Raw genomic sequence first — 18335 nt, forward strand, 5'->3', positions numbered from 1 at the left:
TTCAACATGAGGCGTGGCTCAATTCCTGGTTTGAATTAGAATCAATGATGGATTCTCTGTAATTTGAAGTCTTGAAATCAAAATTTGAGGACTTCAGTAACTGAGCCAGAGGTTAGGGGTCTATTACAGAAGTGAGTGGGCAAGGTTCTGTATCCGGTGATGTGCGGGAGGTCAGACTAGATGATCATGATGGGCCCTTCTGGCATTAAAGTCTATGAGTCTATGAAACTGAGAAAATAAAGATTTGAATTGTGCTTTTCAAACAAGGCCCCAAAATGACTTTAGCTCTGCCTGAATAGAAATGTCAGCCAAACATCTTCCTTTCTCTGTAGGATATAACAACTATGTATCACAGACAATTGGCTTTGCTCCTTGTGTCATGTATAACTGTCTCTGATACCAAGTGCACTGTATATTCCTTGTACTAATCCTAGTTATTTACGTGGATTTGCTCCAATTCCATTATCCGGGTGCACGGTAAAATTGGAATATGGAAACACCCGAGCCATTTGAAATTCAGAGAACTGGGTGCTACCCAGAACCATAAGGTCTGATCCAGTGAGGTTCTGAGTGTCCTGAGCAACTTGCAGGACTGGATCCTAAATAAAGACTGGGGAGTTTGTGCCTTTGTTATGGGTCTAGTCAAAGCCATAATTTGCATGGTGATTAAAGTATATGACTATGAAAAAGGCTATAAAGTATCACATACACTATTGGGTTCAGTGGGCATGCTATGGAGCACAGAGGATCAAGGGAGGCAGAAGGAGGTGAAGGGAAAAGAACGTGCTTTTCAGGTAAGAATGGAGGGCTACCAGATTCAGAGGGACTTGAGGAAAGGGCAGAGCCTCTCAACACCCACACATTCTTTGATCCTGAGTCCCATGTACCCGGAACGTGCTGACTCAACCCACAAGCTGTGCTGAATACATCACAGGAGGAAGCCCTTTGATCTCCAAGCTTTATTAGACATGGAGCTAGCAGTTCCCTAGAGGCTATTTATCAGCCAGGCTAGTTGTATGTATAAAATGAGAGGGCTCCCTTGATGACTTGAGCTTCCACTTGAGACATGGACAAGTTCTGTGAGTGAAACTTCTCTTAAAACTTTTGCAGAGGGATGGGGATAGATCGTTGTTTTGGGAACATCTTACTCTACCAGATATTCAATTAACTTTCCTGTTTCACATCTTTCTCATTCTCTTGTTATGGTGTCTCATTTTCTGTCTTTTTCTTTCTCTCTCTCTCTTTCAGTCATTTTTCTCCCATTATCATTTACTTCTCTTTAAGTGTGGCAGACAACAGCACTTATGGCATATTTTTGGTTGCACTTGGCCTCAATTACACGCAAAATCAATTGTATTGTGGTACGCTGGTGTAATAGCTCTGCTCTGTCCAAACTGGAAACCATTTTTTGTTTCAGAAGGTGGAGGAAGTATCTGGGGTGGGGGGCAGTTATTCTAGGCCTTGTCTACACTACATGGGGAAATTCGATCTAAGCTATGCAATTTGAGTTACGTGAATAGGTGTAACTCAAATCAACATAGCTTAGATTTACTTACCATGAGGTCCACACTACACAATGTCAACGTGAGATGCTCTCCCATCGACTCCCCCTACTCTTCTCAATCCGGTGGAGTACAGGGGTCTACGGGAGAGCGATCTGCGGTCGATGCATCGATCGCTGCTTGTCGATCTCCCGGTAAGTGTAGACAAGCCCTTAGATTTGATTTTGACCAAGGAAGAGGAACGAGTTGCGAATGCAAATGTGGAAATCTAAATTAATTTTATAGCTGATGAAAATGTATCATATGAAGAATTACTCAGTGGAAAATTGATTTGCTTTCCAAATAAAAAATGTTCATGGCATTTTTTATTTGTTTAGGGAGTCATTTTTAATAAAGACTGAATGCTGATTTGTTGTGGGGGGGTTTCTGTTTGTTTTCAAAAATTGAAATATTTTGGAAAAAAATGAAAAAGGATTATTTTCCAGGGGTTTTGGCTTGGTTTTTGGTCAGTAAAACAGAACATTTCCACAAGCATTTCTGAGAAAAAAATGAAACCAGTCTATTACAAAAAAATACAAATAAATAACAAAAAAGAAGGAAAATACAATTTTCTGTCTAGCACTAATTCACTTTATTTCTGCACTGGGAATTTTTTATTTGCAAAGCCTTCACTTGTTTCAGCGGGAAAGTTCTGTTAGTCGACTGACTTTTTCTGTTACTTCTCCATAGTGCAAGATACCTGACTTGGTGGCATGAAACTTGGGAAGGGTCAATGCCAGATCCACACTTTGTGTGAGACTACTTGTATAGACTTAGTTGGAGGGGATGATTAAGCTGTGACAATGAGAGGCTCATGGTGTATGGTTACAGAGGAGAGGGAGAACATACAGCACTTGTAAGGCTTTGCTGATGATAATGTGTTGATGATAATCCCCTCTCATTTGACCCTTGACAATGCAGTGAACCTGATGATCCCATGCTTGCAAGAGATCAGGGCATTTATGAGGATTAGCTGCTTGAGGTTCATTTTAAATAAGAGAGAAATAGATTTGGTAGGTTGAGGGAAGCAAACATAGGAATTGTTCAGCTGTATATCACCGCCCACAACTGAATTGAGTTGGACATGACTGGAAAAAAGTAATAAAAGAAATTGCAGATGTTTCCTTAGATCAAAGATTGCTGCTGGATGCTTAGCGGTCCGACATAGCCATTATATTTGTTTTCCTTTCCTCTTCCACTTGCTTCACTTGCCTGCAGACTAATTTCAAATCCATCAATAAAGAAAAAATGAAATTATGGTGACCATTCCCAACCCACGCATCCTTATGTCCCTTCCTCCAGGCATACCTTCTGATGTAGAGGGCTCCATACCATCCCGAAGATGGCTGCTCCTTTCAGGAGCAAGTGATTATGGAACTCATGTGGTGTGTAGGACTTTATTCTCCACCAGGATGAATTCCATCCACATTGTTTTTATATTCCCAGCTGAGCTCTGTTGATGGATATAACCTCTGCCAAATAATCTCTGGTTGGTGTTTAGCTCTGGTAGACATCTCTAGTTCTGTAATGTAATAGCGAATATATCACTGGCATCAGAACTTCTTTCTCCAGCCCAATCATCTCCATATCAGTCCTATCGCATACAAAAGATAAGGAAAAGAATGCTGATAATTTCGGAGTAAGAAGAACCTAGGTGTGACTAATATAGAAATCTCCTGCAATATCCTAGACAAACCTTATGAAATTAAGCATCAATATTTTAGGAGTTCACTGTATTAAAAATGCAAATGTTAATCTATCATTGTGGGATTGTAGGGGACATTTCTAGGGAGGAGACATGGCAAATTAAACTTTGATAAGTGTTATGATCTTAAAAGGACTATTTGAAACAATGTAAATGTTTAAAGTTAAGGGAGTTTCCCAGGAAATCCACAGGAGGAAGGGTATGCAAATGTCACACTTCCAGTTGGGCAAGTTCCCAGCCTTTTGAAGCTATATCCTGAGGAGAAAAACATTGCCTGCAAATTATCTATTTTGTAACACTTCTGCCCATCTGAGTTGGCAGCAACAAGGGCCGGGTTCAGTATCTAGGGGTTCCGTTTCAATAACGCAATGCAAAACTGGCTCAAGCCCACACCCAGTGACCTGGGACAATTACATACCACCCCCTGGGTGCCTCTAAGAGGCAATACTTCCCCTCTTGCAAGCACGGAGTCTGAGTGTAGCAGAAAATGTTTAATAACATGAGGAAAACGACATCAGGAAAACAACATCAGCAGTAAATTGGAAAAACACCACAAACAGGATTCATAACACAAACCCTGAGCAAAAGACCCACCCCAGCAAATTGGGCTGTATCCTTTCCCTTTGGTTCTTGAATCCAGCAACCCAAGAATCACCCAAAGTCCCAAAAGTCCAACAACCCCCAAAGTCTCTGTCCCTGGTCAGTGCAGCCCCAGAGTTCAAAGGGGGGGCATGCATGGTGTTAAGGGGCACCTTACGTGATCTGAGGCCTAATGGCCGCCTCTCCATGGGGTTCAGCCTTCACCACAAGCCAGTCCACTTCCACCAGCCGTCCCGTGAGCCGCTCCTGCCATCCCACAAACTGCTCTGCTCTACCAGCTGCTCCGCTCCGCTCACCGACCTGTGAGCCACTCCAGCCGTCCCCGCAAATGGCTCCACTCACCGTTCCTTGGGCCCCTCCAACCATCCCCACAAGGCTCCGCTCCACCAGCCGTCCACGCAAACTGCTCCGCCAACCGCTTAGCAATATAGCTTCAGGTTCCCCCACTAGTTAACACAGTGATCTCAGCTCTTAGTAACTTTAGCTCTTTTGTGATTTCAGCTCTTAGTGATTGCACTAGTGGTAGGGGAGCCCTAGTGCTGGTGCACCATTGGCCCAAAGTGAATTCCACGTAGCAGCCTGTAACTAGACTCTCAATAGAATCAAAATTAGCTCTGCTATTCCACGGTGGTGGTGCAATTGGTGTTTCAGGCCCTCAAAGGGGGGGGGAGCTATACCATCAGGTACAAATACCTGTCCCCCTCCTCTCTCAATTCACTGGGTTTTGGAACCCATGCCCCTTGTCTAGCGAGTGCTACTTAGTTAATGGTGAGTTCCTGTGGCATACAACAGTTCCACTGGCCTTGATTCACATAATCAGGGTAACAACACTTTATTCTTCCTTCTCCAATAACAGAGAAACTGGGGATCCCACACCAGCCAAAGTAACCACTTTCGGTTGCTGTGGGCTTATGCTAGGCATGTGGGTGTGCCTATGCAAACAAGATCAGCCTGAGGTTCTTTTCCACACTCGCCATAATTCATCACCAGATGTCAGGGTAGAGCTCATCCTGACTCTGCTTACATCTTACAGATCAAAGACCCTGGCTGTATAAAGGAGGGACTAAACTTTTAATGAGGGTGCTTGTCCTGAGGAACAGCTGTTATGAACTTGTGATCATAGAAAGCTGCCTTGATGGGGTTTGTAGGGCTGTTCACTTGCCCTGGCTGGAGTTAGGGTGGTCTCTGGTAAGCTTACTGGATTGCGTGTCTAAGTTCTTTTATTGTTTTTAATAGATTTTCTCTGGCTATGTCTACACTGGCAATTGCATGACAAAATTTTTGTCTTTCAGAGGTGTTTAAAAAAAAACCCTGAAAGACAAAAGTTTTGGTGACGACAAGAGCCAGTGTGAACAGTGCTTTGTTAGCAGGAATGCTCTCCTGCCGATAACACAAATGCCACTCCTTGGGGATGGAAGTTTTTTGTCGTCAAGAGAGCCGACAAACAGCAGCTACGCTGCGCGATGATTAGCGGCACGTCTGTAGCGACACTGACATGTCGCTAAAAGCTGTGTAGTGTAGACATAGCCTCTGTAACGCTTTCACCTTAAGAATGAATGTACTGGTTTCGAAAGAGTTTTGTGATGAGAAGTGGACAGTTATGCTGTTTATGACGTCTGAGGAGAAAGCAAATTAGGCCTGCTGGAGTAGTCTGACTTGCTAGGGAATTTGCAGTGTAGGCTGGCAGCTGTGCAACCTGGAAATACCCCAGTCAGGAAGGAGGGAGATGCAGGTCTCCACCCAAGAGGGGTGATGGCTGGGGAGCTGTAAGCCTAAGGGTGGGGAAGGGGAAACACAGGTGCAGTTGCCCTGAACTGTGACACACAATGTTCAGTGCCTTCAATCCAGATCTTCCTGGAGTTCTCACACTGTCAGAGGAAATACATTACATAAACGTATTTCTACCTGTGGAGACCCTATATAATTCCTGGGGTCAAAGGGTTGGATACATTTTGTGCTCAGTTACTTTCAGTCAATCTGAAATATATGGCTCTGTCCTCACCCAGAGTCGTGGATTTAATGGGCAGACAATACTGGCTTTTAAGGAAAATTTAAGAGTGCCTTATTCTTTCAATACCACAAAACAAAAATTAAACTTTCCATTTGGTACTATAAATGAGGCACTAACTATGTCTCCAGATATGGAAGATAGTCCCCCTCCATCTCTTCAATCGCTCAGTTCTTGGACTGAATTGCAGCTTGTACCAAACTTAGCTTTTTGCCTCCCTGATCTGGGGGATCTCAGTCTGCCAGTGGTGTAAACGAAAGGAGGTTCAGAGTTGCTCCACTTTATGCTGACTGCCAAAGGAAAACTAGAGGAGGCTCAGACATCCTTTACTTCATCACAGAAATTACAGAATTGTAGGGCTGGACGGGACCGCAAGCATTCTTCTAGTCCATCATCTCTGTGCTGAGGCAGCACCAAGTATATTTCAGCTATCCCTGATAGGTGTTTGTGCAACCTGTTCTTAATAACCTACAATGATGGGGATTCCACAACCTACCTAGGTAACCTATTTCAAAGCTTGACTATCCTTACAGTCAGGAAGTTTTCCTACTATCTAATGTAAATCTCTGTTGTGACAAATCAAGCTGATTATTTCTTGTCCTTTTCTCAGTGGACATGAGAACAATTGATCATCATCTCCTTCATAACAATATTTTGAAGACTGTTATCATGTTTGAAGACTGTTATCATGTTCCCCTCAGCCTCCTTTCCTCTAGAACAATCATTCCCTGTTCTTTCAACCTTCCTCATAGTTCATTATTTCTTAACCTCTTAGCATTCTTGTGCTCTGCTCTGGACTCTCTCCCAGTCATCCGAATCTTTCTTAAATTGTGGTGCCCAAAACTGGTCACAATACTCCAGTGGAGGCCTCACCAGAGCCAAGCAGAGCAGAACAATTGGCTCCTGTGTCATACATCCGACATTCCTGTTAATACAGAAGGACATTTGCCTTTTCACATTGTTGACTCATATTCAGTTTGTGATCCACTATAACCCCCAGATCTTGTTCTGCACTATTGCTACCTAGCCAGTTATTCCCCATTTTGTATGTGTACCTTTGATTTTTCCTTCCTAAGTATAATACTTTGCAGTTGTCTTAATTGAATTTTTTCTGTTGATTTCAGACCAGTTCTCCAATTTACCAAGATCATTTTCAATTTCCAATCCCATCCTCCAAAGTGCTTTCAAGCCCTTCAGTTTGATGTCACCTGTCAATTTCATAAGTATAATCTCTATTCCATCATCCAAATCATTGATGAAAATATTATATAGTACAGTACCAAACAAAGACCTCCACAGGACTCCACTTGATACAGCCTCTCAGTTTGACAGCAAACCATTGATACCTACACTTTAAGTACAGTTTTTCAACCAGTTCTGCACCGACCTTATATTCATTTCACCTAGACCATATCCCTAGATTTTTTTAATGAGAATGTCATGTGGGATTTTGTCAAAAGCCTGACAAAAGTCAAGATATATTATGCCGTGTCTTGCAAGATATATTTATTTCAGTGGCCAGTGGCTCACAGGAACTGTCAGAGAGCTCTGAGGTATAAAGTTCACCTCTTTTTTGTTCAACAATGCTGCCTACACAAGCATGGGAAGGAAGGGTGGTGTGGGTGCTACTAAGGTTGCTCTGAACCGTACAATAGAATTTAGATGGTTGATTTGATCTTTTAAAGCTCTAACTGGATTGGGAATTGGTTATGTGATGAACCACATTGTTCGCTGTCTGACACTTAAACAGCAATGCTCAGCAGGAGTGGGAACTCCTTTGTGCTTTGTGAGAGGGGGAATCAGGGATTTATATGTTGGAAAAACAGAAGAAAAAATTGTCCTGCACCATGAAAAGGAAAAGCAGAACTGAGTTTTTAAATGCTGTGAAGAAGACTCTGGTTAGGTTCCTCAATTCAACCCATGAGGTCAAGTCTTGAAGACCTTATTATTGTAGTCGGCCGTGGCTCCCATCCATGGCTTGGTCTCTGCCAGGCAGGAGCAGCTCCTACTCCATGGGGACGAGGAGCAGCCCATGGCCCCCCTGCATCTGCCTTTTCAAGCAGTCTCTGCCTGTGTCTGTGTAGACTTCCTGTCATGTCCTTACCTTGCTTTTGAAGTGCAGTTTGCACAGCTTCCTGTCTGAACCACAAACACCAGTGGAAGTCCTCACTGATATGAGGGGCTTGCTTAAAGCTATATTACCAATTGTATTCATGCTTATGAATATGTAAGTAATATGTAAGGAGTGAGTGAGATAGTATGCGTGTAAGAAACCAGTTACAAGGCTTGAACTGAAATATTACTATGTAAGGATAATCAAGGTGTATATGGGACTGTATATAAACCTATGGCAGTAGTGGCCAGAGAGAGATGTAACCCACGACAGCAAGAACTCAGGACCGGACCAGAAGAAGTAGAGTCCTCCCGCAGATCCAAAGGGATTCCGCGGGGTCTCGTCACCTAGTGGTTCGATCTCTGGGAAGCTGAAACCTGGCCAGTCTCAGTCACCTAAGATCGAAAGCAACACTTTCATCTACAGCCTGTCACCAGTATGCATGGAATGTGTGTGTGAGTATAATTGTGCAAATAAGGGAAGCAAGCAATACATTAACCCTCAGTACTGCTTCAATTTGACCTTTGTTTGTGGTTATTTCTTGCCCTGAGCATTGGCCTGCTAAACCCAGGGTTGTGAGTTCAATCCTTGAGGGGGCCATTTAGGGATCTGGGGCAAAAATCTGTCAGAGATGGTACCTTGGTCCTGCTGTGAAGGCAGGGGACTGGACTCGATGACCTTTCAAGGTCCCTTACAGTTCTATGAGATAGGTATAACTCCATATTAATTATCAGTTACATCATATGAATTTGTCCTGCGCCATTCCCTCACAGGACAGCCAGCCCCCATATCATCAGTTCGCTGTGGGATGCATAGATTTAAATGTATCTGTGGGGGCCAGGACCCTCAGTGTAGAAAATGTTTTGAATGGGCCATGTGATATTTTAGTTTAGAAGAGTGCATCAACTGTTAGAGGATTTGAGTATTAACTTCCCTTAGCTTATATGCTCTCTGCATTTGATCATAATAACTCTCCTAGTTTGTTCATACAACTGAGCTCCACATTTGAGGGTGTTAGCCTCTTCCTAAAGCTGAGGTGCATCATGTCAGTGACATTACTGAGCTCTGTGTTCTCAGAGAAAGAGTTGCCTTCACGTATGTCATCTGTTTTCTTTGTATATCTGTCTCTAGTATTTCTTCAGCTCTTCCTCCTTGTGGCATTCCCGAGCTTGGAGAGCCTGCCTGGCAAACTGAAGAAGTGGGAACAATGCTTCAATGACCCTGACTATGACGAACTGGTGGATATTGTCAAAAACGGATTGGAAAAAAAGTGTAATTCAAAGAAGGTGGTGATTGTTGGGGCAGGAATCAGTGGACTCACAGCTGCCAAAGTGTTGAGAGATGCTGGTTGCAAGGTAATTATATCAACTGAGAGGAGCCAGAGAAAGGCCAGAGAGTCCGTGCTCCCTTGAAATAGTCGTATTGTTTCTTTTTCAAAGCATTAACAATGCAGAAGAACCAAAGGAGGTGAACTTAAGTAAGCTGGGTGAACTAAGAAAAGAAGAAAGAAGGATGGCAGATTTTTTTTTTATTTCCAGACAAAAAGTTAATTGACTTAAACTTAAGATTGTTAGTAAAATAACAACATAACCAAAAGAAAAAATAATAATGTTGTAACAAATAAGCCCTGCAATCACTGTATTTTATGAAGATGGTGAATAGTTAAGGAAATGTTCCAAAAGACTCAAACACTTCACCATAACCCCTTTACAGTCCATGTGTTTCTAACAAAATTCTCTGTGAGAAAATTGATATTAGCCATTCCATAACAACCTTAATTTGCAACCTGGTCTTTTTTGTTTGTTTTGTTTTTCCAAGGAGCTACTCTATTGGTCCTCCTGTTAGCCTTGGGAAAGACTGAAATCCACTATCCCTATCCACTGCCTACACATCCACAACTCTCCCTCTAGAGAGCACCCATGAACTACAGCCCCCCAAGGCTGGAAAAATCAACAGAGCTCACTTGTGCACTTAGACTTTAAGCGCTTAGTTGATGTTCTAAACACTTTCTCATTGAAAATCTGTTACTTACAATACATGGGAAAGGCTACTATTAGTGTAAAAACTACCAGATTAGAATCTGATCCTTGAGATCTCAGTTCAGAAATACATCTCTATTTAGAAAAGCTGCTTGAGTACATACTTACATTGAGTACATGCTTAAATCCTAGGGAGTTCAAATTCAAGTTTAGCATATGCTTACTCATTTTCCTGAATCAATGCCTGAGTGCTTACTTACTGTCCAAAATTACTTTTATAAAATATTAATTTTATTTCTGTGATGACCAAATCATCCTTTACCATACAAGAAAGAAATATACCGACAAGGGATTGAAAATGATGGCCTGTGTTCCATGTTCCTAGGTTCTGATTCTGGAAGCCAGTGGCCGCTTGGGAGGACGCATCGAGACCTATCGAGAACGAGACTGGTACATGGATCTGGGACCCATGCGTTTGCCAAAACATCACAGGTAATATACAGTTCGCCCTGCTCAGCCACCAACCTTGTTCAGAATAGTGGAAATTCCATTTTAAAGATTTTTATGATAATTCCTAGGGAAAAAAATCTTTGGAGGTACAGATTTGAATAGTTAAAATACCCCTTTATTCTCTCATGTGGACTACAAGCACTACGTTGAATCATCAGCCTATCTGCAGGAAGGAGAAAAATTGGAGCTGTTACTCTTTTTGCACAAAGGGGCTGGGAGTGGGTGGGCTGAAGCAGAGAGTGGGTTAAGTAATGGCTTGCTACTGCACCAGCCAGTGCAGCTAAATGACCATAGAGATCCCAGGGCCCAGGACTACTCCAAATTAATTCCCCCAGAAGCAAAATGGAACCAAAGATTTGGCTGTGGCTGCTCAGGCAGTCGCAGACAAACATTTCATTTCAGGTCAGCCAACCAAACTGAAACATTTTGATTTGCGAATGTCTAGATGTTTTGACATTTATGTTCAGAACCTTTCATCACACTCTGGGATGAAAACAACATGAAAATACCAGTATTTCTCTCGCAATAGAATAACAGTTTTCACAAACAGCTCTACTTATGAGTCTGCTACTCCATTACCCTGTAGCTCAACCACTGCAGGGTTTTGTTTTAAATCCTTAGGTCCCAGGTTCAATCCCTGCAGATACACCCCCTAGTAGTGTTATTACAAATACATGTATATATTTGATCTTTTTTTGCTCTGAAGAATTTTAGGAACGGGACGTTTTTGCTGTCATGTGTCTTGTAATGAGTGAGAAAGAGTCTGATCTTACAATTAGTAGATGTAATACTTGATCATCATGTGTAATCATTGAAGTCAATGGGATTGTTCTGATTGGAAGAGATGGTCAAAATTTTTCAAGCAAAAAGTATTTTTCATTGAAAAATGGCATTTCCTGTTTTTACCAATGTTTTTCATGACACATTTACCTACATTTTTTATTGGAAACAAATCATTATTTAAATACTTATCAATGTTGCTCATTTACTGAAAACTTGGGTTGGTAGTACATTTCCCCCCCCCATTTTTTTAATTAAGAAGTTGTGAAAGTGAGTCTGATGTGAGCCCTGCAAAACTGAAATAAAGTCAATATTTCAAAAGTTTTCACAATTGAAAAAAGTTAACAGCACTAGTTGCATGATTGTTTTCAGGTGAAATATATCTTTAGGGTCATATACCCATAAATAATTTCAAATACATAGGTAGGAGGCATCTGATTTTTGTTAGAGGATCATATATGAGCATATAACATTCTTTCACATTTTTGACATTTTCTTTTTGTCTCCTCTTTCCTTTATCTCTAGGATTGTGCGTGAATTTATCAAACAATTTAGACTTAAACTGAATACATTCTATAATACTGATGCGAATGCCTGGTATTTGGTTAACAATGTCAGAGCAAGATATAAAGATGTGGAAAAAAACCCTGATATCTTGCGGTACCCTGTGCATCCCGCAGAGAAGGGAAAATCTGCCACTCAACTTTATGAGCAGACACTGGATAAGGTATGTGTGTTGTGGAATGGAATCATGTACTGTAGGTAGGTCTTCACTTCAAAGTTAGCATGGGATGTTCATCAGATTTTGGCCCTAAACCTGTCTCATCCACAGACACAAAACCATCTCGCTCAAGTTGAAGAGTCCTTTCAACCCAGGCTAGCTGGCAGAGCTTGAGTTTTAGGTGCTGACCTGCCTGAGAGACAGTGCTTAATTTGTGCCAGGGCTTGCCAAGACTGAGCCCTGGCACCTCTAGGTTAGGAAGTTCATAACCTCGGCATTACTGGGCTTGCTACATCAGTTATGAATGTAAAAAAAAATTGCTTGAACATTTCATTAAAAATTAAGCCCTGCTGAGAGGAGTAGGGCTTAGGACACACCCCTCTCCTTGGCATCTCCCATTGGCTCATTTAAGTGACTTGGCATGCTAGCTTTTGTGGTTCCCATTCTTGGGTGTTATCTCCTTCCATTCATCAGGTAGGAACCTGAGCGTCTAACTCAGACTTTGTGAATCCCAGTGCATTTCTAGGCACTTACTCGTTAGGTATTGCAATACTGAGCATGCAATGCTTAAGTCCCTGTGGGAATCTAGGCCCAGATGTTTAAAGATAACTGACTGAGGAGCCTACATCTCATATTTAAAAGGGATTTAGGCACTTAGGATTCCCATAGACAGTCAATGGGATTGAGATGATTAAGTATGGGATTCACAAAGATATTTAGGCTCCTAACTCCAATCAATTACAAAGGGAGTTAGGCACTTAAATCGCTTTGTCAATCGCACCATCTCAAAATGAGACTTAGTCTCCTAAATCAGTGTGTCAATGAGCACAGCAATGTCTTTCAAAATGTGGGCCCTAGCACCTAGTGGTTTTTTCACAAGACCGACATTCCTAACTCCCACTTATTTTAATGACAATTAGATTCCTAAATGCTTTGCGAATCCCAACCCAATATGCTTTCAAAAATCTCAGAAGGTGGTTATTGGCATCTCTGGATGCCTAAATATCTTTGAAAATCTGCCCCCCCTCCCGAGTACCTAAGTCACTTATGAAAATGGGAGTTAAGGCCCCAAATTAATTTAGGCACTACTAAAAGGTTTCCCTTTGGTCTATTTATTTTTTATATTTTAGAAAGTCTGAGTGAAAGCAGTTCAGTTAGCTAGAGAACCGTAGAAGTGGAAAACAAAAAGCTACCTTACCCTTATTAAAACAATCTTGTTAACAGTTCTTTCACCTGAGCAGTCATTTCATGTCCCGCCCCCCTGTTCATATGCACTAGGACACTGTCTTTAATACGACCCTATCAAATACATGGTCCATTCTGGTCAATTTCATGGCCATAGGATTTGAAAATTAATCAATTTCATGTTTTCAGATGTTTACATCTGAAATTTCATGGAGTGGTAACTCTGGGGGGTCCCGATCCAAAGGAGGCCGGTGAGGATGGCGGGGGTGTTGCAAAGCTGTTGAGGAGGGGTTGTGGGATTGCCACCCTCACTTCTGTGCTGCCTTCACAACAGTACCCTCTGGAGCTTTCTGCAGCTGCAAGAGGTTTCTGGAGGTGGAGCTGGGTCTGATCTCCCCTGTGCTGCTGGGAGTGCCCCAGCTGGGGGCTCCTAACTGCTCGTCTCGGCCGGGCTGAGGGGGAGATCCCGGTGTAGATATCCAGAGGTGGGTCTGATCTCCACCCCAGAGTGGATGCACAGGGGAAGGGTTAGTCACATCCCTCCCCAGCCCAGAGGAGACTAGCAACTGGAGCCGGGGGGCCAGTAAGAGCCCTGTCCCTGCCTCTGATTCCACTGTCCGTGAATTTGGTAGAGCCCTAGTCTGTAAGTACATAATCACATAGGGGTGGGGTGAGTGGGGGAAGGAGAACCTTTAAAGGCAGAGCCATGATCATGAAACAAATGACTGTTTTCTTGTTTGCTCCCCAGGTGACAACAGACTGCAGTGCTCTGAAAGAGAAGTATGATTCCTTTTCCACCAAGGTAATGGAAGTTGGCATTCCAGTATCTTTGAATCTAAATGTTTTTAGTTTCCTAAACCTTTCATTACGTTAGCCAATAGAACTCCTTGTGGGATAGATCTTGCCACATGCACACAGTCATGGTAGAAGATAATGCATGGGACTTCTCCTAAAGATCCTGGCTGGGCAGAGGTAGTACATTCTATTCATGGGTCTTCAGGGGACATACAGGGGACTTCCCCCTTGGGTCTTCCTGGCTCTGCTTTCCGGCAGGAGGAGGGCAGGGACATGGATCCATGTTATCTCTGCTTCTCTCTACCCAAAACACCAGCCCATAGAAAGCAAGCAGTCTTGGTGCTCCCATACACCCAGTGTTTGAGTCGTGAAGACAGGACTCTCCTCCACTCCTCTGTAATAGATTTAGCATCTCTGTTTCCCATCCCAGCTGACATCCAGTTTTGTATCCACAGTTATTTGAATGAGACAACTTTCCTCTGTCTTCCTCCCACTGTTACTTTTACCCTATAAGAGGTGTTGTCTGGACCACAGTTCTCTAATCCAAGGTAATTAAACTGTGGTATGGACACTATGGATGAAATCCTGTGCTCATTGAAGTCAATGGCAAAGCTCCCATTGACTTCACTGAGATCAGGATTTCATCCTGTGAATGGAAAGGGGTGAGGGATTGTGTCTTGAAAGTGAGCATCAACCTTACTTTAATGATTGGTTATGAGGAAGCAGACAAATCACACAGGGGAGTAGTGAATAGGTTTGACCACTGCCCATCTCTAATGCATACTGAATAATTTCTGTGCTCATCTGCAATGAAATATCTCTTTGGCTGTCGTTTCTAATTGAGGATATAATATGCATGCACTTTCCACCCTTTCTACTCTTCCCCATCCAGGAGTATTTGATTAAAGAAGGAAATTTAAGTAGAGGAGCCATCGACATGATTGGTGACTTGCTGAATGAAGATGGTAGATTTTACATGTCATTTCTTCACTCAGTCATGGCTCATGTTATCTTCTCCAACAACAGGTGAGAAGAAATGAATCTATTTACTTGCTATATATTTGGAAGAACATGTGCCTGTGGTAGGATCTGTCTATCTAACCATCCATTTTTAAATACCTCTGCAACCTCATTCTATCTCATCCATCTATCATCCCTTCTATCAATGCAGCTGGTTACCTTCTTTCACAAAGGCACTGTTGATCTCAGTAGTCACAGAGGGTATGTGTATAATTCACTAGCCATGAAATGCAAAGGTCCCTTCACACAGGGTGAGAAGGACATTACTGAAAGAGTCCATGGCTTCTAGCTGGGTGGGTTCCTATGGAATTCAATAATTAACTCAAGTGTGTATGTGCTATGGTCATATTGGGGCAGAGATCTGTTGTATCTCACGAACCCTTTTGTTAAATGACCCCAAATTAGGATCACTAATTCTACCCACAATCCTATGAAACATACCTAATTCCAAGGCAATGTGAATAATCATGAGGTTTCTAGAGCATTTGGAAGGGTGAATCTTTAATCATAGAACTGGTCTTCACCTTAACTGCAGCAGATCTGGCACTCTGCTAGATTCTGGAGCTGGAGAATCAGTGGAGGGTAGCTTGTATCTTCAGCTATGAAGCTCCTTACAGCTCTCCTCATAATTATTCTTCTTGTGAAATTCATTCAGATAACTTGTCAGAGGATGTCATTGTTTTACCATAATCTCTTTTCCCTCTTTCTTTCAGTTACGATGAGATAACGGGGGGATTCGATCAACTTTCTAATGCTTTCTACCAGTATATTCATGGGAGTATTCAGTTTCACTCTCCAGTAGTGAAGATTCTAACCAAGGGTGACCAAGTGAGAGTGTTTTACCGTAGGGCAAACACATCGGTCCCCTTATCTGTGATGGCCGACTATGTCCTTGTCACAACCACGGCAAAAGCTGCACGGCTCATTAAATTTTCTCCACCTCTTTCTCCTCTCAAGACCCATGCCCTGCGCTCCATTCACTACACAAAGGATGTTAAGATTGCTTTGGCCTGTACTAAAAAGTTTTGGGAGAAGGATGGAATCCATGGCGGGAGATCAATCACTGATCGCCCATCCAGATTCGTCTACTACCCCAGCCACAATTTCCCCAGTGGCCTGGGCGTGATCCTGGCTTCCTACACTTGGGGCGATGATACTGAAATCTTTATTTCCCTTAGTGATGAAAAGTGTGTTGATGTGGTGCTGGAGGACCTGGCAGAAATCCACCAGGTGCCCAAAGATTATATCCGGAGTGTCTGCAATAAATATGTGATCAAGAAATGGGGCCTGGACAGATATTCCATGGGCTCATATGTTTCCTTCACCCAGTACCAATATGTCGACTACTCCAAGGCTCTGTTTCAGAATGAAGGAAGAATCCATTTTTCAGGAGAACTCACAGCCCAGCCTCATGCCTGGATCGACACCGCTATGAAATCTGCTTTGAGAGCAGCCAGGAACATCCATGCTGTTATTAACGCCTCACCGGGGCAGCAACATGAGCTGAAGGAAAATGAACTTTAATCGATTCAATAACTGTAATAGTGAGGGTGTTTGGGGAAGGGACAAATGAACCAGCTAGCACTTGGGGAATTAGAAATTGCACCACTAATCAACATGCACTACTCGATTGTTACTTGAGGTTCAGCCCTGAAGGGGTGGTGCATAAATTGCCTGCACCAGCATTAGACTATTACTCACATTGCTGAGCTGTCTCAGTCACTCTGCTTAGCTCCCAGAGGGTGAAGCCGAGGTTGTGCCCAGTCCCTGCCCAGTCCCCTTGCACCCACATGCTCTAGGAAGATGATAAGTGAGCAAGCACTTAGTCCTAGGTCTGGGTGTCCCATGCAGGAGTGTGAAGGGGCTTCTGACTCCCCCTGACTTAATCAGTCACAAAATCTGAATCACAGCCTACATAGCATGGAAACTGTGGTTGTTCTGCCTCCCTCCTCTGGAGCCAGCCACAAGTCCAGCCCTTGCTGATCCCATCAGCCACCTCAGCACTCCCCAAAGGAATAGCTGCACAGAACAGCATACGTCCTGGTCTCCAAACCACTGGCAAAGTCTCTGCACTCCCTTGGAGATCCTTGCAGAAAAAAAATGTTTCTTGCATCGCACCCCATTCAGATCTCTGCCTCACTGACCCAATCTGTCCATTGGTGAAAAGTGGTGTGATTATGGTCCTGGTCTTTCCATGATCTACCTGTGTGGAAGACAGTGTGATGTATATAGATGTCAACTATCTCTTGAAAATATTGTTAATAACTACATGCCCTTGTGGTTTGCAAGGTTAAAATCTGAATACATTCTTCTCTCAGTACCACAGCAAAAATTTGCACCATCCCATTTTACCCCAAAATCATGCTTAGCCACTTCTAACTCTAGCTAAAAAATTAAAACAACAGGTGAACACCACTTCACACCCCAGGGTATGAAACATATTGTCTAAGGAATCCCAGAAAAATTGAAATTGGTACTGAATCATTCTCCATTCCACCCCCAAAGATTAAAAGATGGGATATTTAATTAATATTGTCAAACTACTGTTAGTTACTGGGACAGAAGAGTCTCAGAAATTTACATATGGATGAGATTCCTTTTTCTGCCCTGTAGTTAGTTGAAACACCCTCCCTGAAGATTGACAATTAAGCGTAAAATTCTGTTTTCCTAAATATTGGCCCATTCAGTCCTCTGAATCAAAGAAGTCCCAGATATGTGAATGGGAACTGTAGATCTGAATTGACTAGAAGAAACTTGCTGTTTAACCCCAGGAAGCAGGAAGAAGATGAATAGATCAAATGTCCCGATACCCCAGAATATGAACTCCCTGTTTTTCAACACAAATTAAAAAAACAAAACAAAATAAACAAACAAAACTCTACTCTCGTCTTCCTTGTGAGTCTGATATACCAACTCTACATGTGGCTAATCTGCCTTGTTCCTCCAACAGGCTCTCTTATTCTGTTCTAAACACCAAAAGAATGTGAAATGAAATGTATCTGATATCATCTTTGTATTGGATTTTTGGCACTTCCCCTCCCTTTCTCTGCCTCCCCCACCCTTTCTTCTCTGCTTTCTAATGAAAAGATCTATGAGAAAAGTACAAAAGTGAGTACAGAAAAAAACTAATTCGGGGGGGGGGGGAATATTTTAGAAAGTAGAGGAAAATGGGCAAAATAATATACTTTGAATTACAACTTCTCTATCAGATGACTGGAGGACAGCTAATGTAACATCATTTTTAAAAAAACCTCCAGAGGCAATCTTGGCAATTACAGGCTGGTAAGCCTAACTTCAGTTCTGGGCAAATTGGTTGAAACTATAGTAAAGAACAGAATTTTCAGACACATCGATGAACACAACTTGTTGGGGAAGAGT

At 42.5% G+C, this 18335-nt stretch overlaps 1 protein-coding gene across 1 annotated transcript; it reads left to right on the plus strand.

Moving 5' to 3' along the window:
* Positions 1–1066: 1066 nt before the first annotated feature.
* On the plus strand, positions 1067–16481 carry LOC128848295 (L-amino-acid oxidase-like). The gene is made up of 7 exons (XM_054048208.1): positions 1067–1079; positions 9099–9322; positions 10332–10438; positions 11762–11963; positions 13891–13944; positions 14830–14963; positions 15671–16481. Exons 1-7 carry the CDS (start codon positions 1067–1069, stop codon positions 16479–16481), a joined length of 1545 nt encoding a protein of 514 aa, XP_053904183.1.
* The last annotated feature ends 1854 nt before the right edge of the window (positions 16482–18335 follow it).

This window comes from Malaclemys terrapin, chromosome 13 (assembly GCF_027887155.1).
Source record: "Malaclemys terrapin pileata isolate rMalTer1 chromosome 13, rMalTer1.hap1, whole genome shotgun sequence".
In the NCBI taxonomy this organism is placed as follows: domain Eukaryota; kingdom Metazoa; phylum Chordata; order Testudines; family Emydidae; genus Malaclemys; species Malaclemys terrapin.